This window comes from Capricornis sumatraensis, chromosome 23 (genome assembly GCF_032405125.1).
Source record: "Capricornis sumatraensis isolate serow.1 chromosome 23, serow.2, whole genome shotgun sequence".
Classification (NCBI taxonomy): Eukaryota; Metazoa; Chordata; class Mammalia; order Artiodactyla; family Bovidae; genus Capricornis; species Capricornis sumatraensis.
In genome coordinates, this window is record NC_091091.1 from 14,285,218 (window position 1) to 14,309,231 (window position 24,014).

The following is a 24,014-nucleotide window of genomic DNA, read 5'->3' on the forward strand; positions in this document are numbered from 1 at the left end:
CGGCGTGCCGACGCCTGCGTCAGCAAAGAGCGGGGCTGGGGGCACCCGGTTTGAAGTCGTGCGGGTCGGAGCACTGCCGCCTCCGCCGCTGTCTGAGACCCCCTGCTTCCGGGCCGCGGCGGGGAAGAGCTCGAGTAGGCGGCAGGGCAGATGCCCGAGGGCCCGCGCCGGGACGTTCCGCGCCGCACCGGCCGCTCCCCTCTGCTCCGCGGCCTGGGCCTGCGCCGCTCAGCTCTCTGGAAACTAGCGCCTCGGCTGCGCGGCTCGTCGCTCGCGGGGAGCTCCGAACCGCCGGCGTCCGGCCATGGCGGTCTCCAGGTGGGTCTAATTCCTCCACAGCTAACAGGAGGTTCCCATTGTCACTGGGCTCGGGCGCCTTCCTGCCCAGACTCCGCAGTTCGCCCCTCAGTCAGCGGGGCTTTGGACTCGGGTTACTCCACGTAAGTCAGTTCAGGAATGCCTTTTTCTTGCTGAATAGACCGTTTGGCACGTTAGAGCTAGTTTTTCTCTTTCCTCACCATGTTTCTCTTCTCTGGTTTCTCTTCCCTCTTTGAGTGCTAGGAGAATCTCTTCTGTTTCTTAGCATTCGAAGGCCGATCCCTAACCTCCATTTCACGGGAAAACTTGGTAGTAACTGACGAAGTCTGGGAGACTTTGAGTTACAATTATCTAAGTGACCTTCTAATTATGTTAAAATTTGTGTTTACGGCTTTAGGGATATGTTCTTTCCTGAGTACTTTTTTCTTACATTATAGTATAATTCTTCGTTTTGTTTGGCAGTACACATTAAGTCGTCAGCTTTGGAATCTTTAGCAAATTATTGTATTAGTATCATCATCTTTAACCAAGGCGTGAAAGATGTATCACGAATCTTAAATTATTTTAAAGTGATGGCCCCTCGATAGGAACGTATAGGAGACTATAGGGAGACCAGCAAGACATTTCTTTGTATAGGTAGCAGGAAAGTATTTTTCTCCAATATGAGAGACTGGGGTGGGGAGAACATTTTCTCAGAGCCTTGACGTTAGTGGACATTGAAATGTGTAAGTAGGAGATAGACAGAAGGGTTCACCAAGTTTGTTAGTTTTCATGAGAAATTGGTCCTTCTACCATATAGACTGAAAGGGAAAAATGATGACAGTTCAGAAAACATAGTTTTTGTTCATTTTTCAGAGTTAATTGAACATTCCTATTTTGCAAGCAAAAGGATAACCCATACCTCACAGGTTCCCTAGATAACTGATGAGAAAGTGTGTGGGAGAAACCCAATAGAGTTGAGTGTGAGTGTGGCAAGGTACCTGTAGTAGGGGGCAACTAATTTTTATTTCATAGATTATTTGATTCCATTCACTGTGAGGAAATTCTTATTTTCTGATGTATAAAATAGAGGAAAAAAATGAAAGTTTAAAGAGCCCCTAATCTGCTTGACTAATGCAAATCTATTTACAGAAGTTTAGGGCACCTACATTTCTGAATGAATGAGTTTTCAAAGCAGCTGCTTTTTGTTCTTGACATTGGATTTCAAAGATTGGTGCTCTCTTTTTTTCTGTAGATCTTTTTTATTTAGCTTGCCAAAATTCTGTTAAAGTCTACTTTAAAAAGAAAACTTGTCATGGTTTTATAGAAGAGCTAGCCCTGGGCTTATTCTGGTAATACAATAGGTTCATGGAAAACACTTGAGACACTTTCTGATTTGGGGATACTGCCAGTCCTTGACTTTTTTATATGAGGATTCACTTTGAATAAAATACTTTAATTTTAAACCGACCTTCTCCATGCACTGAGCACACATGTTTATGAACTAAATTTCCTTTCTCTTCTTGATGTGAAATACAGGCTCATTTGGGCTTCCCTCATGGCTCAGACAGTAAAGAATCTGCTTACAATGCGGGAGACCTGGGTTTGATCCCTGGTTGAGAAGATCCCCTGGAAGAGGGCATGGCAGTGCATTCCAGTATTCTTGCCTGTAGAATCCCCATGGATACGACGTGCCTGGCGGACTATAGTCCATGGGTCGCAAAGAGTCCGACATGAATAACCGCATACACATACATACAGACTCATTTTAATGTTTTATTGTAGAACAGGTTGAAAATGGTTGAAGAGATAAAAACCATTTGCGAGAATCAAAAAATATTTTTTGCACTGTTTGTATCAGTGTGTGACTGAAAAGAAATGGTAATGTTTTTATAACCTTTAAATATTTCCAATAGGCGGGAAATGTTAAGTTCAGAAATCCAGATCCAGAGATCCAGGAATAATATTTGACTTTGCCCTCGCTTCCTTTCCCCCAGTCCAGCCAGTCCCCAGATCCAATCTTGTCAGTTCTACCTTTCTAATCTTTCTCTGGCCAGTCTTTTCTTTCCAGGCCATGTATCACAGTCCTGCTCCATAGCACCATCATCTCTAATCCAAGACACCTGTCACAGCAGCCATTCTGCTCTTCCTGCCTCCATTGGTGTTTCTTTCTAATTTATTCTTTGCTTCTTTGCTAATGTTAATTTTAATGTAGCCTTTTTTCCCCCTGTTTAAAACCTTTTAGTTTTCTGTTGCCTTAAGATAAAGGACAAATTTTGTAACAAACACATCTTACCAGATCATTTGTAATTTGGTTCCTGCTTTATCTTTTTAAGCTTCCTCTTGTCAGGTTGTTTGAGTCTCTCTCTCTCCCTCTTCATTCTGAATCTTTGTTCTTTTTCACCTCCTAGTCTCTAAAACATTGATTCCTACCTTAATCTCTGGAACATTAATTCCTACCTTCTCCTCCTACCCCCAACCTTAGTTTTTAGATGTAAACCCTAAGCCTATACATGTGTCACTGTGTTTGGGAAGCCTTCTCTGGTATTACTTCATCTCAGCTGGTGAGATATTGTCTTGCCAGTCATATTTATCATACTTTGTGATTGTTTAATTGTTCGCTTTCTTGCTTGAGTTAACATCAGCTCTGTGAGAGAAGTGATTGTCTTTACTTTTTCTTTCCCCAGGAGAGTGCCTTTTCTCATAGTTGCTCAATACACTTTTAAAAAAATGGGTGACTGTTTTTTTGTTTGATTCCTGTCGTGATTTTTCTGTAACTTTTGTAGAGTATTTCTGGTGTTTTTCAGGAAGTGCTTCTGAGTTTTACAGATTTCCCTAAGAGAGAAAAGCTTTCATTATAGGTTTGAGTATTGACCAAAATTATTGTTTAAAAAACAGTAAATATCATCAGAACTAATTTTATAAATTTATAGGCTAGTACAATTCTGTGATAGCATGATCTTTTATAATGCAAATTGGATATAATGTAACTGCATTTTCTGTAATCAAAATTTTTAGACCCCCACTTAGTTTTTTTTTTTCTAATTATTATTTATTTTATTTTTGGCTGCATTGGATCTTCGTTGCTGCAAGCAGCCTTTCTCCAGTTGTGGTGTGCAGGCTTCTTCTTGCAGTGGCTTCTCTTGTTGCGGCCCCCGTGCTTAGATGGCTCCAAGGCATCTGGAATCTTCCCAGACCCAAGATGGAACTCGTGTCCTCAGTATTGGCAGTCAGAGTCATAACTGCTGGACCACCAGGGAAGTCCCACACTTAGCCTTTATAGAGGCCTAGTTTTAATGTAGTACTTTGAATTATAAGAATGTAGCAAATGGTAAAATGTATGGTCAACTCTTGATCCCCTATGGGTGAGTTAACTCTTGCCACAAACACCTACCCCACCCCTCAAAAAACTCCACATATCTTTGTGACTCTAAAATTGCAGATACAATGATAGCATTTGAAGTTCTCCCATAAAATGCAGTGAAATACTACTAAAAATGTATGACTCTTTTAGACCCCTAGTAAGAGTATACACATGTGCGAGAACAGTGTTGCCCTTAATAAGTGAATGCTGGAAAGTCAGCCAAACTCACTCACTAGCTACTTGACTTGCTCTCATAATATCAACCTCAGCAAAAAAAAAAAAAACAAACCCAACAAACTAGTATATATTACAGGCTTTCAGTGTTGTTTGCAAGCAATTTAAATAATAATTATTAAATCTTTGAATACTGTGTTGTTTTGTAAGCCTCTCTCCCTGTATCATCTGTCACTAATTGGAGTTGAGCCACCAACAGTAAAGGTAATGTTAGAGGGATTGTTAAGTTATGTTCATTACAGAAGGTGGTGGGTGAATGTGTAACAATGTTGGGTTCCACAGCTTAATTTTTTAAAAGATTATTTTTGATACCTTTGCCTGTTTATACCACAGTTGGTTGTTATTACGCATCGATTAGCTATTATGAATTTAGTTTTTCCTTGATCATATACAGAGAATGTAAAAATATACTTTAGAGAATTTTCCACCAGTGATCTCTGCTATAAAGGTCATTTCTAAAATATGTAGACAATGGTTATGACTTGACTGTTTTAGAAGCCATACCTTAAGTCTGTGACACACATCTTTGCAGTTTAAAAATGATGCTGTGTTCAAAAAAGATTCTGAACACGCCCTATTATGGAAGAAATAAATTGCTACATGTGAGCAGAACTTTGCTCTGTTGTGTTAATTCTCTCTCAACACTGCTGATGCTTCAGAGAAACATTGTTTCAGTGACCTAATCTGCACAGTAAAGGGAAGTTTCTTGATGTGGGGGTCCTTGCTCTTGACAGGGAAAACGCTAATATGATCTTACCTGTGGGAGAGCACAGGTGTTTTTTGTTTGTTAGGCGTATTCCTCCATTATTACTAATTTCTATCCATTATAAGATTGACAGAAGACACTGTTGTAAATTGTAATATATTGAATATTTTGTACTTTAAAAATGGGGACCAAAAGCTAGGAAAGGTACAGGAGGCATTATTTAAGTGTATCCATTTTAATTAGTTTGGTTAAATTCCTCCCTGTTTCTTTAGTCCGTTTCTCAAAGTACTATACACCTAACAATTCACCATTTTAACCATTTTAAAGTGTACACTTTCAAATGAAGTTTTAATCCACTATACACTTTTTTCCCCTGAAAAATCTAGATTTTTATGTTTAAGATAAAGTCATACAAGAGGCAGAGGTTAGGAAAAAAAAAGTGTCCTGAAGGAAATAATGTCCCTTGGCTTTCCTTTTCAGCACTCATTTAACAAGTATTTACAGAGTGCTTTCTGTGTTCCAGGTGCTGGAGATACAGCAGGGAATAAAAATGGATTTCCCATTCTCATGGAGTTCCTGTTCTTGTGGGTGTGGGGAGAATGTAAATAACACACACCTGCCCTTGCATCTGGCTTTGGTGTTGTTTCACATCTTCATATCTGTTCTCAGCGTTCTTTGTGGTATTTCAAATTAATCTACTTTCTTCTAGCATTAACATAGTTTCAAATAACCCACAGTAGGAACTTGAAGGCATTTTAAAACATCAGTCTAGGCAATTTCTTAAAAGACATTTCTTTTGATCATAACTTCCTTGCTTAATGATGTTATGTAGGACTAAGCACAGTGTTGATACCAGATATTTATGTTCTTATTCCCTAAGTAACAGAGAAAAGAAAAGCCTCACATAGTAAATGTAAAAAATGCATGACAAAATGGACAAACTTGACTGATCATTCCCTTTTGTTACAATTACAAAGCCATCTCTGACGTATTCTGTCAGTTGACCTCCCGTAATTTTTTTAGAGTGATTAAATTTATTCAGAGAATACTGAGATTGGAAATAGATTGTGAAAGTTATATCTTAAACACTTTCTTTTTCCATCCTCAAACAGCTTTTCCATCCTCAAATAGCAGAAATGCAATATATATATGTTTATTGGTGTTGAAGTAGTAGTCTAGGACATTTTTATAGTTTAGCATGCATATTATTTCTTTTTATATTCTTTTTGAATTATGATAACACAAACAGCTGAAGAAAAGTTAAATTATAGTTGCCAGAATAACCTCTACAAACTCCATGTACTTTCCTTTTTCTAACAGCCAGTTTTTTTAAACCACATTTTCTGTTTTAATTTGAAGTATAATTAATTTTCAATATTGTATAAGTTTCAAGGATATAACATAGCAATTCAGTGTTTTATATATTATATATCATTTAAAGTTATAATAAAATAATGGCTCTCTTTTCCTGTGCAGTACAGTGCATCCTTGTGGCTTATTTGTTTTATATATAGTAGTTTGTGTCTCTTAATCCCACACACCTATCTTCTCATTCCCGTCTTCCCTCTAGGCAGTCTTTAGAGCAGTTTTCTGAAATCATAGGTTTATAAAATAAACACGGATCATGTCTTTTATAGTTATTTCTCTGAATTAAAATCCAATTGAAAATGGGCCAGATTATCATCATCAATAGATTCATAAGCATTTGTTGTCATTCAGTTGCTCAGTCATGTCTGATTCTTTGTGACCCCATAGACTGCACCATGCCAGGCTTCCCTGTCTTTCACAATCTCCCTGAGCTTGCTCAAGCTTATGTCCATTGCATCGGTAATGCTATCCAACCATCTTGTCCTCTTTCATCCCCTTCTCCTCCTGCCTTCAGTCTTTCTCAGCATCAGGGTGTTTTCTAATGAGTCGGCTCTTTGCATCAGGTGGCCAAAGTATTAGAGCTTCAGCTTCAACATCAGTCCTTCCAGTGAATATTCAGGACAGATTTCCTTTAGGATTGACTGGTTTGATCTTGCAGTCCAAGGGACTCTCAAGAGTCGTCTCCAACATTACAATTCAGAATTATCAATTCTTTGGTGCTCAACCTTCTTTAGGGTCTAACTCTCACATCCATACATAACTACTGGAAAAACCATAGCTTTGACTATACAGACTTTTGTTTCAAAATGATGTCTCTGCTTTTTAATACACTGTCTGGGTTTGTCATAGATTTTCTTCCGTGGAGCAAGTGTCTTTTAAATTCACGGCTGCAGTTGCCATCTGCAGTGATTTTAGAGCCCAAGAAAGTAAATGTGTCACTGTTTCCATTGTTTCCCCATGTATTTGCCATGAAATGATGGGACCGGATGCCATGGTTGTTGGTTTTTAATGTAATCAGTGGATACTGTCAAATATAATTGTACCATATTTTATTTAATTTATTCTTCTACAGTCTCTGGTATCTTCTCTTCAGCTTGACAGTCTATTACCTCTTTTTCCTCCATTTGTCTATCCTTTGGAGAATGAAGAGTAGCATTAGCTGTTATGCTACATAAGCTTTAGCCAAAAGAAGTATTGTGGTAAGTACTGTGTTCCCTCAGTCAGCCCTTTAACTTTTTTTCTTTTGATCACCTGGCTTCCTTCAGACCTCTCCTTCATCAAGGGCCCTGTCTGCCCTCCAGCATAATACTGGCTCTGTCTCATACCCTTTCCCTCTCCCCTACCTGTTCATTATACCAGTCTTTTCCATTGTGTCCTGACCCATGCTTACCCTGCTTGCCTCATAGCTGGCTATCCTGGTGTGATAGGTCACATTGCCCTCTTGTGAGATCCTGGTCTGCTCATCCCTTTGTGTTCCTTTTATGTGGCATCTAATCTGTTATCCTTGAGAGAAGAATGAAAAACTCCAAAAGGGGCTTTGAGTCAAGAGCACCAAAGAAGCATTCTTCTATTCAGGGAGTCAAATCTGACTATCACAAGGTGGGAGAGGTGAGAATAGACAGGTCTGGAACTGGATGAGAGAATGAGCTGATTTACCCTCAGGGCAGTTGACTGGTGAGGGAGCGGAGGTGACATGACATGGCGTTGGGGTGTAAGACTTTGAAGAAAGGAGAGGCAGAAGGAACTGTGCGTTTGTGAGGCAAATTCAGCATTAAGTTAGAGGAGTAGAAGGTCTTTAGGCAGGAGTATGTGTCTGCAGAGGACTAAAGGAAGGTTTAGGAAGGGTAGAAATTATTGAAGGAATACAGGGCCTACTGCCCAGTCGTTTTCAGCTTGCTCTTTGCAGCAGCCATAACTGCCTGATGTTCAGATTGCTAAAGTACTGCTGTAGTCATCTTTTTACTTACTGAAACATTGCTTTAGCATCACTTCTGTTATTTTTATAACTTGCTTTTGGGTAGTATAGCTATGACAGATTAAGGATACTTCTCAAAGGAAGCAAAAAAAAAATACAGTACTCTCTTTGTTTAAAAATGGTGCTTCAACCTGTCCCCAAGAAACTTGAATTTTTCTTTATCTATAATTCTAATTTCAGTAAATACCAGGTACTCAACAAATATTTGAATTCTGTGCAAAGACACTTTGCGCAATATTGTGGGGGACAAAAAGAATCATTGAAGAAGGTGAAGCCTAATAAGCATAAGACAACATGTGACAATGTAAAGACACAAAAATGCATAATAAATGCAAAAATGGTTATGCAAAATGAGAATCCCAGTGGATTTTAGATGAGGATGTAATTGTGTAGTAGTCCCTGAGATGGTGTCAAGAAGGTAAAGAACTTGAACTGAGTCTGAGTGGATGGGAGTGAGCTGAAGAATTGGACCAAGAGAAGACATTCCAAGTGGAAGAAACAGTGTAGACAAAATTGTGGACACCAAAATTTGGGAGATACTTTCTTGTTTTTGATTACTACCTGGTAGGTAAGGGTGAGCCATTGAAAGTTTTAGGTAATAATTTGATCACAGGGTGTTCTAGGAAGTAAACTTAGCATTGAGATCTTATTAGTATGGAGTTTTGCTCATCAGGCAGTTGAAAGTTTGCACTTGAGCTCCCAGATGGGCTAGACTTGAGGATTATTTGCTATGTGTTATAGTTTAAACAAATTACAGTTTCCTACAGGAGAAACTGATGAGAGATGGACAGCCAAGGATTGAATTTGGGAGAATGTTTCTTATTAAGAGTGTTAAGAATAGGGAAACCATGGAAAGAATTAAGAGGTCAGAGAAGAACAGGGTAATAGAATGTTTTGAAAACTTAGGAAGAAAAGTATTTTAAGAATGGGGTATGTACTGAAATCAGATGTCACAGAAGAATCATGAAAATTGGATTTACAAAAAACAAAGCCATAGGTTTTAGAGCTTAGAAGTTCATTGGTGACCTTCAGGTATGCTATTTCAGTGGTAGAGAAGGATAGAAACTTGATTTATAGGGATTAAAATGTATGTGGTGAGAAGATAAAAGAAGTGATTTTAAACACTTGTTCAAGATGCTTGGCAGCAAAAAGAGTGTTCTAGAAGATGGAGATCAAGCGGTTTATCTTATTAAAGACGGGGCTTCCCTGGTGGCTCGGTAAAGTGTCTGTCTGCAGTGCAGGAGACCTGGGTTTGAAAGATCCCCTGGAGAAGGAAATGGCAAGCCACTCCAGTACTCTTGCCTGGAAAATCCCATGGACAAAGAAGCCTACTAGACTACAGTCCATGGGATCACAAAGAGTTGGACACGACTGAGCGACTTCACTTTCTGTATATTTGAAGACAGAAGAGAGTAGATTAATGAGGCAGTGATGTAAGATATTAGAGAAAGGATAATTGAATGAGGGTAGAAGGAGATGGTATCAAGAAAATGGTGAGACATTATGCAAGTCTTGAAGAAAAACAAGGACTGTCTTTTCATCTGAAATTGAAAGGATGAGTGTAAAGACCATTAAAGGTAATAATTGAGATGAGATAGTTTGTATTCTAATAACCTAGGGATCTACTCAGTCCATTCATTTTTAAGGAATAGGTAATAGCAATTGGGACTTGAGGAAAGTGGAAATGATTGGAGGGGAACTTGGAAAACTCAATTTTAACTATTTATAGATAGACTTACAAACAGGTTAGTATTGTCACTTCCTTAGAGTGTTCATTTTGCAGCCAGCTTTTGCTTTTCATTACAAAAGCAGGAACTCCATCACTGAAAAGGAGTTATGAAGTATTGGGCTGGTTAAAAAGTTTGGGTTTTTCTGTAAGATGTTACAGAAAAACTCAAACGAGCTTTTGGCCAATCCAGTAGTTGAAATCTATCCAGAGGGACAGTCTAAGGAACTTTGTATCAAATAGATCGAAGATATGACAAACATGGTATATAAGGGGGAAAAAACTATAAACACTTGCAGTGATGTGGAACTGTGAAATATGACTGGATCTAGTTTCACCCTATAAAGTAAGGGGTTAAGTGGGTTTCTTTTCTAAACCTTCTAACAAGTGACAAAAGTAATACTTTTAAAGATCTCCTAACTTCCAGTCGGGTTCTACCATTTTGCAACTTTTCCTGTAGGAAGGTCCTGGATTTATGTAAACTGTACACATACAGTTTATATTATTATAAAGAATACGTGCATCACATACAGATATAAGTCCGTTGTTGCATAAATATGATTTAAGACATAATTTTTATAATAAAACATTTAATTTTTGATAATTTTGCTTGCCATAGAATATAGATTTAAAATGAATATTTATTTGCCTTGATAGAAAATTGTTCATAGATACTAAATTTTCTTTTTGCAAATTTCTTTTCATTGAGCAAAGGCATTCAAAATCAGTCCTGGCAGTAGGCATATATTTGTTGTGAAGTTTTAAAGACAGTTTCAGTAACTTTAACATCATAATCAGTTATAAAGATGAAAATACATCAAAGAGCATTCTTAGAGTTATGTATAGGATGTATGAGGGAGGTAGTTTTATGGGAAAAGGATTTGGGATCTAACTTAGTGTTAGAATTTTATGAAAACCACCACTGTCAGAAGATTTTTTTTTTCCCTTCTGTCCCATTATCTCTGAGTCATTCTTCACCAAATCCTGTAGCAAAGCCTGAAGAGTAAATGAGTGCCGGCAAGTATTTAGGCAGCCTTGGGTGGATAAAGAGAAATATTATGTCAAAAGGTGGGGTGTGTCTATGCACAGCGTTTTTTCAAAATTAATTTCTTTATAATCACTCTGTGTGCCATTCAGTATATAGGAAGCAAAAATTGTGTTGTATTACTCTTTTTTCTTTATGTCACTGGCTTTAATTACCTCATATTTTGTTTAAAATATGTCCTTCTTACATACCCTTAACTGTAAAATTTGAACCTTGCCTCTTAGCGTTTTGAGTCAGTTGAAAAGTTTTCATGGTACCCTTAGCCTTCTTGACTGAAAAAGACCTATTTTGGTTGCATGTATGTGAAAGTTGCTCAGTCATGTCTGTTTGTGACCCCATGGTCTGTACACTCCATGGAATTCTCCAGGCCAAAATGCTGGAGTGCGTAGCCTTTCCCTTCTCCAGGGGATCTTCCCAACCCAGGGATCGAACTCAGGTCTTCTTCACTGCAGGCGGATTCTTTACCAGCTGAGCCACAAGGGAAGCCCAGTTGTGTATGTGTGTGTGTGTGTGTGTATATATATATATGTGTGTGTGTGTGTGTGTGTATATATATATGTGTGTGTGTATGTATATCTTTCTATATATATTTTACTAGTTACAATGATTTTGTGTTTATTAGTCACTGGCTAGTTTGATAAATACTGCTCCCTCCAAAGGGCTTCCCAGGTGGCTCATTGGTAGAGAAGCTGCCTGCCAATGCAGGAAAAGATGTGAGTTCAATACCTGGGTTGGGAAGATCCCCTGGAGAAGGAAAAGACCACTCCAGAATTCTTTCTGGGAAATCCCATGGACAGAGGAACCCAGTAGTTCTATGGTTCATAGGGTTATAAAAGAGTCAGACTCAATGACTAAACAGCAACAACCCCCTCCAAAAGAAGAAAAGACCCTGCTTATTTCATGTGACCCCTATTTTGTTATATAAAGGGATTTTAGAGCTTTGCTTTCTAATTTTTTAGCTCTTTGCAAAAGAAAAATAATCCCAGAGGTAAAAGATGAGCCTCTTTGCAGTTTGTTAGTACTTAATGTTCATGCTTAAAACTTTGGGACCTTGCTTGCTTTCTCTTCCTCATTAGATGAGATTTAAAGGTTTGTTCTCGAAATCTCCCCTCATATAGGATTGGGGCACAATTAATATCACCTTGCCCCTTTTCATCCTTCATCTTGTATAAATACCCATTTATTCTGTATATGAGACTGCCTTCCTTTCTTTACCTGTGGTATCCATTTATTTCATTGAACCTGATTAATATTGTGGTGGAAGGGCTAGACCTATATGACACATGGACAGCTGGTAGTAATTACTGGTTCCTTTCTCTTCTTCAAATCTTAGGATTTTCCTGTATCCCAGAAGCAAAGTGACACAGTTTTCCATTTTCCCCCACTTATTCCAGGTGTAAGACATTGTGATTTTATTCCAAACTATCTGTTGGATAAATGTCAGAATTGGGATTTGAATCGTGGTGCTGTGGCTCTGGCCCATAATGGTGTTTGTCTTTTACAAACTGTTTCCTCAGAGGTCTTACTGCCATTCTGTCATTTCTATACAAGTGGCTCATTCATCTATATACCTTTCATCTCAACTTTCTTCTGAACATCAGATTTCTATTCCAACTGTTCTTTTTGCTTTCCCCTAACTTTCCTGACCCGGCCACTGATAAACTTGTCATCTTTCCTCAGAGACATTTCCTCCACTAGTTCTTCCCATTTCTTTAATGACATCTTCATTCCTAAGATTCAGAGTCTCAGAATCTTTGCATTTCCTTGACATCACCATGGTAATTCTGCAGCATTTTTCCCAACTTCTTTCTAGTCTTGTAACCATGATTGTAGCTCAGGTCTAAAAGTTCTCATAAAAGTTTCCTTTTTACTTCATGCTTCACCCTGCTGCAAGACTAACCTTCCTGAAGCATAGCTCCAGTCCCATGACTTTCTTTTTTAAAAAATAATTTTATTTGTTTTTTGGCTGTGATGGATCTTCCTTTCTGAGTGGGCTTCTTGCTGTGGTGTGTGGGCTTCTCGTTGTGATTTCTTTTGTTGTGGAACCAGGGCTGTAGGGCGCAAGGGCTTCCGTAGTTGGAGCATGTGGACTCAGTAGTTGCAACTCCCTGGCGCTAGAGCACAGGCTCGGTAGTTGTGGCTTATGGGCTTCGTTTCTCCTCGGCATGTGGGATCTTGCCAGATCAGGGATGGAGCCTGTCTCCTGCATTGGCAGGCAGGTTCTTTACCACTGAGTCACCAGGGAAGCCCCCGTGTCTTTCCTGATCAGAGTCTTTCATGGCTGAGCTATAATTCAAGGGTCTCCACAATAGGTCTCTCTCTAGCTGCTTTTGTAGCTACATCTCCTACTATTCTCTTAAGTGTACCCTGAATTACAACCAGACTGTGTTACTCACTTCTCTAAATATAGCCTCCTTTGTCTTACTGCTGTTTGCTTCTTATTCCCTCTTCGAGATGTTTCTCCCCTTTTTCTCTTTTACCGCCTCATTTTCACCAGCATTGATTTTTTTTTGCTACCATTAAGGTCCAACTCATACACCATTTCTTTTAGAAAGCTCTTTTAGTATTATACAGTTGGGGATATAGTATTTATTGCTTCCATTCCATCTTCTCAAAGCACTTTCTCCTCTTCTGACAAATGCTTGTTGAACATGTATATGCATGTACAATTCCTATATTATACCCTATATTCTTAATTATTTGTGTACTCGCCTTACTCACTCACTCCACCTCCATAGCAAGTTCCTTAGGAGTAGATTAGTTTGTCTCCTACAGCTCTGCCATAGCTCTTTCTTCATAGATGCTGAATATGTACATTTATTGACTCAAACATATATGAGGAAACACTTCAGAGTAATCATTACATTTTTATTATTTTAGGCTTGACCGTCTTTTTATCTTGCTGGATACTGGCACTACTCCAGTTACAAGAAAAGCTGCTGCACAGCAACTTGGAGAAGTGGTGAAGCTTCATCCCCATGAACTGAATAATCTGTTATCTAAAGTAAGAACTCTTTTTCCTCTTTTAGTATAATACAGTTGTAGAAATTTATCCATGGGTAAAAACATAAAAGAGATGGAAGTTATCTTATTAGTGACAGTTTGTGGTCTTCAAATTCATTAAATAAGTCCAGTATTTTCCCAAATATTTAAAATTTTTTACTATTTTTTTGTCATAAGGTTTAAAGTACTTTGTTTTTTACGTCAAGTTTTATTGTCGAAGGGATTTGACAATAAAGAACCTTTGGCCTGTGGTACAAATTTGAATCTGATCCAATGTGGTAATGAACTAAGTTGTTAATCTAGTTTGTTAGTGGTCTAACTTGTTCTTAGCAGCTAATAATTACATCAGTTGACAGTCTTCAAATGGATGAGTGCTCATGGGTAATGGTGGAAATATATGAGAAGCTACTTGTCATTACATTATTTTAGTTATTAGCTCTTTGAAAGTGGAGGCTTTCTCCTTTGGTGGATAAGTGTTTTCACAATCCTAGCCCATGTTCTTTCCCTAAGCACTTGCTTTATTTTTACTGATTCCTGTGGGCTTGTAGTGGAGAAGGCAATGGCACCCCACTCCAGTACTCTTGCCTGGAAAATCCCATGGACGGAGGAGCCTGGTGGGCTGCAGTCCATGGGGTCGCCAAGAGTCGGACACGACTGAGCTACTTCACTTTGACTTTTTACTTTCATGCACTGGAGAAGGAAATGGCAACCCAGTCCAGTGTTCTTGCCTGGAGAATCCCAGGGACCGGGGAGCCTGGTGGGCTTCCGTCTACGGGGTCGCACAGAGTCGGATACGACTGAAGCGACTTAGCAGCAGCAGCAGTGGGCTTGTAGAAGTGTAACTGTATGATGTGCTCTGCTCAGTCTTATCCGACTCTTTGTGACCCCATGGACTGCAGCTCCTCTGTCTGTGGAATTTTCCAGGCAAGAATACTGGAGCAGGTTACCATTTCCTACTCCGGGGATCTTCCCAACCCAGGGATAGTAAGCAGCAAATTCCATGTATTTAATTCTCTGGCATGCAAAATAAAATCAGGAGTGCTTGGTATATGTGTTTAGTGGGAGTGGGGGCAGTGGATAGCAGATGGGATGGGAAGCAATATGATAACCCAAATATTGGAAGACCCAAGATACCTCTATTCCCACCAGTCTTATCTCCTCCTCTAGTTCTGATTTGTCCCTCCCTGATTCCTATGAGTAGGAGTCCTAAGCCCTTGTCATCCTACACAAATCTGCCCTCTATTGTTCCATCATGGGGGCGAACAGCAACTCTCTCCAGCACACTCATCACTTAGATACTATCAGAACTTTCTAACCAAGACGTAGATGGAGAGATAGTGATTTGACATCTACAGGTTCCATGTTCTCAGAATGGAGAAAGATGCACATTTGGCAGTACTAAACTCATGTGTTAGATGTGGGGATAGAGAGGCACCTGTTTCTTCTCATCCCAAGGGAAGAGGTGGAGGACTGAATGAACTGAGACTGGAAACAATGAGTAAGACTAACCTCTGCTGAACTGAGAAAAAGTTTCCAGCCTTCCAAGTGAGTTCTGTCCTTCTTAACTCAGACACCACCATATGACTGCCATCGAATAATTCTAAAAGAGGCAAAGTTTGTTTCTACCACTTTTCTCATCTCCTATCCCCTCTCTGCCCTCAGTGTTTTCCTTTTGCCTTTGGTTTTATTTTTGTGAAAAATAGCTTTATTGAATAAATTTTATATACCGTGTAATTCATCCAGATAAAGTGTACAATTCAGGGATTTTTAGTATATCCACAGACACATGCAACTATCACCACGATCTGATTTTAAAACATTTTTGTGTGCTAAGTCATTTCAGTCATGTCCTACTCTTGGCAACCCTATGGACTGTAGCCCACCAGGGTGCTCTTTCCCTGGGATTCTCCAGGCAAGAATACTGGAGTGGGTCACCATACCCTCCTCCAGGGGCTCTTCCCGACCCGGGAGCCAAACCCGTGGCTTCTGCTTTACAGGCAGATTCTTAACCACTGAGCCATTGGGGAAGCCCTGAAACATTTCTGTCTCCCTCAAAAGAAACCTCGTGTCTATTACCATCTACTCTCTGTCACTCTCCCTTCCATACTCAGTCTTAGGCAACTGCTAATCTCCTCTCGTTATATTAAATATACCAGTGTGTATGAAGTGATACTATAAGTTTTGATTTGCATTTCCATATGACTAATGATGTTGAACGTCTTTTCATTTGTTTATTGACCATTTCTATACCTTCTTTGAGAATCTGTTCAGATCCTTTGACCATTTTTAAGTGGGATATCTGTTCTTTCATTGATGAGATGTAAGATTCTTTATACATTTTAGATAGAAGCTCCTTATCAGATATGGGGTTTGCAAATTCATTCTGCTAGTCTTGAGGTTGTCTTCAGTCTCTTAATGGTATCCTTTGAAGCACAAAAGTTATTAGTTACAATGAAGCTGACTTTATCTTTTTTAAACACATGACTTGTGTGCTCTTGAGATCACATCTAAGAAACCTTTGCCTTATCCAAGGTTATAGAGGTTTATCCCCATGTTTTCTTATAACAGTCTTATAGTTTTAGTTCTTATTTTTAGGATCTTGGTGTATTTTGAGTTAGTTTTTGTGTCCGGTGTGAAGTAGGGATTTTATTTTATTTTTTTTAATGACATTATTTATTTTTGGCTGTACTGGGGTCTTCATTGCTGCACGGGCTTTTTTCTGGTTGCAGTGATTGGGGGTTACTCTTTATTGCGGTGCACAGGCTTCCCATTGCGGTGGCTTCTCTTGTGGAGTGCAGACCCTAGGCGCTCAGGCTTCAGTAGCGTGTGGCATGTGGGCTCAGTATTGTGCTCCCTGGCTCTAGAGCACAGACTCAACAGCTGTGGCACACACGCTTGGTTGCTCTGAGGCATGTGGGATCTTCCTGGATCAGGGATCAAACCTGTGTCTCATACATTGGCAGGCAGATTCTTTACCATTGAGCCACCAGAGAAACCATGAAGCAGGGATTTTAAGTCATTATTTTGTTGCTGTAGCACCGTTTGTTGAAAAGATCCTTTTTCCCCATTGAATTGTCTTGACACTGTTGTTGAAAATTGGTTGACCATAGACACATAGTATTATTTTTGAACTAAATTCTTTTCCATTGATCTGTGTATCTGTCCTGCCCTTACCACACTGTCTTGATTATTGTTGCTTTGTAGTAAGCTTTGAAATAAAAAAGTGTGAATCTGCCAACTTTATTATTCTTTTTCAAGATTGTTTTGGTGATTCTGGGCACCTTAAATTTACATATAAATTTTAAGATCAAATAGAACTTGTCTATTTCTGCAAAAAAAAAAAAGCTGGGATTTTGATAAAAATTGTGTTGAATCCATATTCAGTTTAGAGGGTATTACTATGCTAATAATATTAAGTCTTCTAATCCTTGAACATGAGGTGTTGTTTATTTGAGTCTTTAATTTCTTTCAATAGTATTTTGAGTTTTTTTCTTTTTTTTTTTAGTCTTCAGTATACAAGCCTTGCACTTTTTTGGTTAAATTTATTCTTAAGTATTTTATACTTTTTGATATTATTATAAATGATATCATTTTCTTAATTTCATTTTCAGATTGTGGAAAGTGAAAAAATACAGTGGATTTGTACAACATATTGGTCTTATATCTTGCTCTCTTGCTGTGCTTATCTTTTCTAATGGTTTTATAACTCTTGGATTAAGTAAAGGGACTTAATGACTAATATGCACTTTGCTTTTTAGTATGTTAAAAACTTATTTTTTAAATTCACTTAAGCATTCTTTTAGTTATTAGTTTCCTATTCCCTTTTTTAAAAAGTTAATTACCTGTATTTATTTCTGGCTGTGTCCAGTCTTAGTTGTGGCATCTGGGATCTTTCGTTGCGATGCTCGGGCGTCTCTCTAGTTGTGGCACAGGGACTCAATAGTTGTGGCTCAAGGGTTTCGTCGCTCCAGGGCCTGTGGGATCTTAGTTCCCCAACCAGGGATTGAACCTGCATCCCACTACATTGGAAGGCAGATTCTTAACCACTGGATCACAAGGGACGTCCCCTCCCTGTCTCCTTTCTTTGAAGTATAGTGATATTTCTTGTGACTGATAGAAAATCTTATAAATGATTTTAATAATTGCAAAGTGTTTTGTATAAATTTGAGAGCTGCTAAATTAGAAATAAGTATATTTATGTTCCTCTCTTGACTATTTGAACAAACAATATTTTTTAATGTGTAACTTTTATTTTACAATTTTTTAAGGTGTTGATATATTTAAGGAGTACAAATTGGGATACTCGGATTGCAGCAGGACAAGCTGTTGAAGCTATAGTGAAAAATGTACCTGAATGGAATCCCGTGCCAAGAACCAAACAAGGTGCTTTTAAGAGGAAAAAGTAGTTTGTAGTAAAAACTATACATTTTGTTTTAGTAATTCCACTTTTAAAGGCTGAATTTTCATACTCATAGGGGCAGTCTTGTCAGGAAATAAAATTGAACAAGGTGCTTTTTCACCATGTTTTAAAAATTGTACTAGACAATCTCTTCTCATATATATTTTAAATTATTCTACAATATGGTTGATTTGCAGAGATTATTTCTTCCCTCAAGGATTTATGCCCTAAAAAATGAAATTAATTAAGTATAAATATTTTATATTTAAAACAGTCAAGTTTTTCTTGTTGCTGTGAGAATAGGGTAGTTGTTTACTATATTTAATAAGCACAATTACGTGTGGCTATTTGGAAAGGTCAGTCTTTAGTCCTTTAATGCCTTTTAGATGTCTTTTAGTGGAAATTACTTGTTTTCTGACTGCCTGTTATATACGACACTTGAAATGAATGTATGCTTTTACAAATTTATTAAGTTACACATTTTAATTAAGTGAGAATTTAATATGGTGTAACTGCATTTCATTTTCAAGTCACTTTTAGTAATACGAGTTTTATCCTGTTGTAACTCATCCAAAATTTGTACTTTAATTTGCTGCACCTATATTTTGAGGGATTGTGTTAGTTTGTCTTCTCTCATCAAAAGAAATACATAACCAGAAGAAGTTATACATTGTTTTAGAAAAGAGCCATTTTCTTTCCAACTTATTACCCCTGCTTATTTTGGTATACAGAGATACTAGGACTTAAATTCTTTTCAAAAAAACTTTTTTTCCTTCAGCACAGCCTTGTTAATGAAATCTTAGTTCCCCCACCAGGAATTGAACCCAAGCCCATTGCATTGACTACATAGAGTCTTAACCACTGGACTGCCAGAGAATTCCACCCTGCCAAAAAGCTTTAAATTAGTTACACAAGCTTTAAATTAGTTACACTAGCAATAAAATATATGGTATCATTAGTATCAAATATATAGTATCAAATATATTGTCATCATTAGAAAACATTAAGAAATTCATAGCAGTTCCCTTTCAACTTAGCAATTATACTTTAGTTTGTAGAGAATTATACGCAAATGGCCAGCTAAACAAACTGTTGCCAGTGAACAATTTATAGTATATATAAAAGTTTACAATGGCATAACCTTTTTGGGAGGAATACAGAACATTTTGTAAATAGTTTTAGGCCCCAGATAGATATTTAATTTTAGCAGTTTGCCAGGAGATTGTAATTTGCTTATATTATGAGAAATGAGTCCTGTTGATTGAGCAGTTCCTTTATGTCCTAGATATTCCTAGGTATAGGGCGTGATGATGCTCATTAGTGTTATTTATGAAAATTTATATGAATATATTTGTCTTTCAGTTTATCACTGTAATAAATTATCTTCTAACTGTTTAACATGATTTTTAATATACATATTTCAACATGGGGATACATTTCTTCATGTAATATTGTGCTTGTATAGTCAAAAAGTTACACACCCACTAACATTCTGATAGTTTGTAGAAAGGAAGCCATCTGCTAAATAGTTTTTTCATAAATAAGAATTGATCGTAAATAAATCCACAATAGCTTTTCTACTTCCTCCACATTTTACTTTTCTTAAAATACTACCCACTCACCTGAAGTAATGCTATTTTCTTTCATTCTGCACTTTGGCTGTATAATCAAATTGAATGTTTTTAAACCTCATCTAGAAACTACTTCAGAAAGTGCTATGGAAGACTCATCTACTACAGATCGATTGAATTTTGACAGATTTGATATATGTAGATTGTTACAACATGGGGCATCACTTTTGGGATCTGCTGGTGCAGAATTTGAAGTACAAGATGAAAAATCAGGTATGTAATAGTCCTGTAGAAAAAAAAATCTGAAATGTGTGTTCAGATCAGTTTGTTACTTGGTGTGCTATGTTATCAGTCATACAAAACCTAACAGATGCCATGAAATGTAAATTCACGGAAGTTTGCAGTTTGAGATGTGGGGCATAGGGAATGTGACCAGGAGTACTTTGTCTAAAACAAATAGGAATATTTTTCATCCCTTAATTGAATATGTGCTATATATATACACACACACACACATATATGCATCATTAATAGATATTAGTATGTCAGCATACATATTAATATTTTAGTATTTCAGTATAGAAATTGTAAAGTGGTACCTAAGAGCTTAGTTAAATAGATTTTAAAATCCAGGATTAGCACAAGTTGTGGTAATGTTTTCAGAATTCTTGAAATTTAAGAGACTATGACAGTTCTTTTTATCATATGTTTTAAATATTTAAGTAATTGGATCTACTGATGCTAATGACCAAAACAAAAATGAAAAATAAGTCTTAGATAGGTAATTGTCCCATTATCTTTAAACTTACAGAATCCATCTGGATATAAAATAAATGTTTTGGCCATTCAAGATTGATGCCTTGAGTGGAAAAAACCTTGATGTTTTTAATGGATTTCTGTAAGTAAATAAATTGCTTTTTTGACTTAAACCAAAACAGAACAGTGTTTTGTTTTGTTGCTAATTAATCATTAGTCAAAGGATATCTATCTAGCTAGGTTAATGAAATGATCTTCAGTTTGTTCATCTTAAAAAATAAGTCAGATATTCATTTCCTCTTGCCTAATATGCTTTCTATTGAAAAATCTAGTGTAGTTATTTATGGAGAGAATAAAGAGGAGAATTTGCTTAAGTTCCAGAAAAGCATAGTTTTTTTAAATAAGGGAGGTAGAAGTCTTCAAAAACTTTACAATTTGAAAAAAGTTATCTTTAAGTTTACTAATTAGTTTACCAGTCTTAGTAGTGTTCCCATAAACATCATGAGAGATTATTGGGCCTTATCTAGGGAAAAAAGTCAGTGTGACTTTTGTCACTAAAAAAGAAAGTGTGCTTGGGACGTGTCTTAAAGATGCCGATTTAATACATCTGTGGAGAGTTCTGGGAAATTGTATATTAAATGAAAAAACTCCACAGATGACTGATATGTAAGCAGGATTGGGAACCCCAATTTTTTTAGAATTCAGCTTTTTTCCCCTAACAGTGCTCATTAAAACCCTCTAATTAGGTTTTCTTTAAATGTCTGTTCATCTGTGTTGACCTCTACGTATTTATAAATTACACGTACATGATTAGCATAGGTGCCAGGCTGTATCCTTTGCTGTTGTGTTGATTATTTTCCCCAGTAAACTTTCCCTGAAATGAGAGGGCTGATTTGGAGCTCTTTGTGAGTGTACTGAATTTATGATCCAGAAGTTTTCATGTTGGATGCCTAGTGTTTTCCCTCAGAGGAGAGCAGCCTTAATTTTTTTTTTTCTTTTACTATAGCTATAGAGAGGTATAATTCACATACCACATAAATCACCCATTTTAAAAGTGTACAATTCACTGAGTTTTAGAAGATTTACAGTTTTGTGTAATTTTAGAACGTTGTCACTACCTCAGGAAGAAACTCCATATCCTTTATCACACTCCTATTCTCCTATACCCCTCCTTTTTCTTCCCAGCCCTAAGGAACCATTAATTTACTTCCTTTATCTATTAGATTTGTCTTTTATGGGCATTTCATATAAATGGAATCGTATGTAGTCTTTTGTGTCTGACTTCTTTTTACATAGCAGAATTTTTCCACCATTTAACTGTATTGTAGTGTACATGTTAGTACTTTTTAGATTTTCTTCCTAAATAGTATTTATTACTGTTATAGGGTATATCCATTTTTTAATTTTGATCAAATATAGATAACATAAAATTTACCATCTTAATCATTTTTAAGTGTATAGCTCAGTAGTATTAAGTACATTCATATTGTTGTGCAGCCAATCTCCAGAACTCTTTTTATCTTGCAGAATGAAACCTTATACCCATTAAACAATAATTCCCATCCCTTTCTCCCCTCAGAACCCCCACCCCACGCCAGCAATCACTGTTTTACTTTCTGTCTTTGAATTTGACTACTCAAGGTACTTCATCTGAGTGAAATTATGGTATTTATCCTTTTGTGACTGACTTTCTTCACTTAACATAATCTCCTTTCACTTAACATAATGGAACAACAGACTGGCTCCAAATAGGAAAAGGAGTACGTCAAGGCTGTATATTGTCACCCTGCTTATTTAACTTAACATGCAGAGTACATCATGAGAAACGCTGGACTGGAGGAAGCACAAGCTGGAATCAAGATTAACGGGAGAATAACCTCAGATGTGCAGATGACACCACCCTTATGGCAGAAAGTGAAGAGGAACTAAAGAGCCTATTGATGAAAATGAAAGAATAGAGTGAAAAAGTTGGCTTAAAGCTCAACATTCAGAAAACTGAGATCATGGCATCCAGTCCCATCACTTCATGGCAAATAGATGGGGAAGCAGTGGCTGACTTTATTTTTCTGGGCCCCAAAATCACTGCAGATGGTGATTGCAGCCATGAAATTAAAAGACACTTACTCCTTGGAAGGAAGGTTATGACCAACCTAGATAGCATATTAAAAAGCAGAGACATTACTTTGCCAACAAAAGTCCGTCTAGTCAAGGTGATGGTTTTTCCAGTAGTCATGTATGGATGTGAGAGCTGGACTGTAAACAAAGCTGAGCACCGAAGAATAGATGCTTTTGAACTGTGGTGTTGGAGAAGACTCTTGAGAATCCCTTGGACTGCAAGGAGATCCAACCAGTCCATCCTAAGGGAAATCAGTCCTGGGTGTTCATTGGAGGGACTGATGTTGAAGCTGAAGCTTCAATACTTTGGCCACCTGATGCGGAGAGCTGACTCCTTTGAAAAGATCCTGATGCTGGGAAAGATTGAGGGCAGGAGGAGAAGGGGATGACAGAGGATAAGATGGTTGGATGGCATCACTGACACAATGGACATGGGTTTGGGCAGACTCTGGGAGTTGGTGATGGATAGGGAGGCCTGGTGTACTGCAGTTCATGGGGTCATAAAGAGTTGGACACGACTGAGCGACTAAACTGAACTGAATCTCTTTTCATGTTTATCTGTATTGTGTGTGTCAGAATTTCTTTCCTTTTTGATAAGGCTGAATAATAATTCCGGTGTATGTTTATACCACGTTTTGTTTATCGATTCGTCTGTCATTAGACATTTGGGTTGCTTCTACCTTTTGGTTATTGTGAATAATGCTGCTGTGAACACAGACGTGCAAATATCTATTAAAATTCCTGCTTCCAGTTCTTTGGGGTCTATGCCCAGAAGTGAAATTATAGGATCATATGGTAATTCTATTTTTGATCTTTTTTTTTTTTTTTAGAACTGCCATACTGTTTCTACAGTGCCTGTTTCATTTTGCATTCTCACCAATAATCTATGAGGTTTTCAGTTTCTCCACATAACTTTATCAACTGTTATTTTGATTTTTTTGGTAGCAGCCATACTAATAGGTATGAAATTATTTCGTTTTCTGGCTGAATAACATTCCATTGTATGAATATAGCATTTTATGTATTCATTCATTGTTAGAAGACATTTGGGTTGTTCCTGCCTTTTTGGCTTTTAAGTAATGCTGCATTAAATGTTCATGTACAGATTTTTGTGCATGTATGTTTTCATTTCTTCTATGTAGATAACTTTTGTTGACTATGAGGGCTACTCCATTTCTTCTGAGGGATACTTACCACACTAGCAGATGTCATGGTCCTTTGACTGTGCAGATCACAACAAACTGGAAAATTTTTAAAGAGATGGGAATACCAGACCACCTTACCTGCCTCCTGAGAAATATGTATATAGATCAAGAAACAACAGTTAGAACCGGACATGGAATAATGGGTTGTAAAATTGGGAAAAGAGTATGTCAGTGCTATATATCGTCACCCCTGCTTATTTAACTTGTATCCAGATAACATCATGTGAAATGCTGGGCTGGATGAAGCACA

At 37.6% G+C, this 24,014-nt stretch overlaps 1 protein-coding gene across 1 annotated transcript in view; it reads left to right on the top strand.

Annotated features, from left to right (window-relative positions):
* The first annotated feature begins 251 nt into the window (after positions 1-251).
* The window catches only part of BTAF1 (B-TFIID TATA-box binding protein associated factor 1), an 84,863-nt gene continuing 61,100 nt past the window's right edge, over positions 252-24,014 (top strand). Inside the window, exons 1-4 of the mRNA XM_068961470.1 lie at positions 252-318; positions 13,596-13,719; positions 17,987-18,101; positions 19,815-19,961. Of these exons, the coding sequence (XP_068817571.1) occupies positions 305-318; positions 13,596-13,719; positions 17,987-18,101; positions 19,815-19,961 (400 nt within the window). The 5' untranslated portion in view covers positions 252-304. The remainder of the gene's footprint in view (positions 319-13,595; positions 13,720-17,986; positions 18,102-19,814; positions 19,962-24,014) is intronic.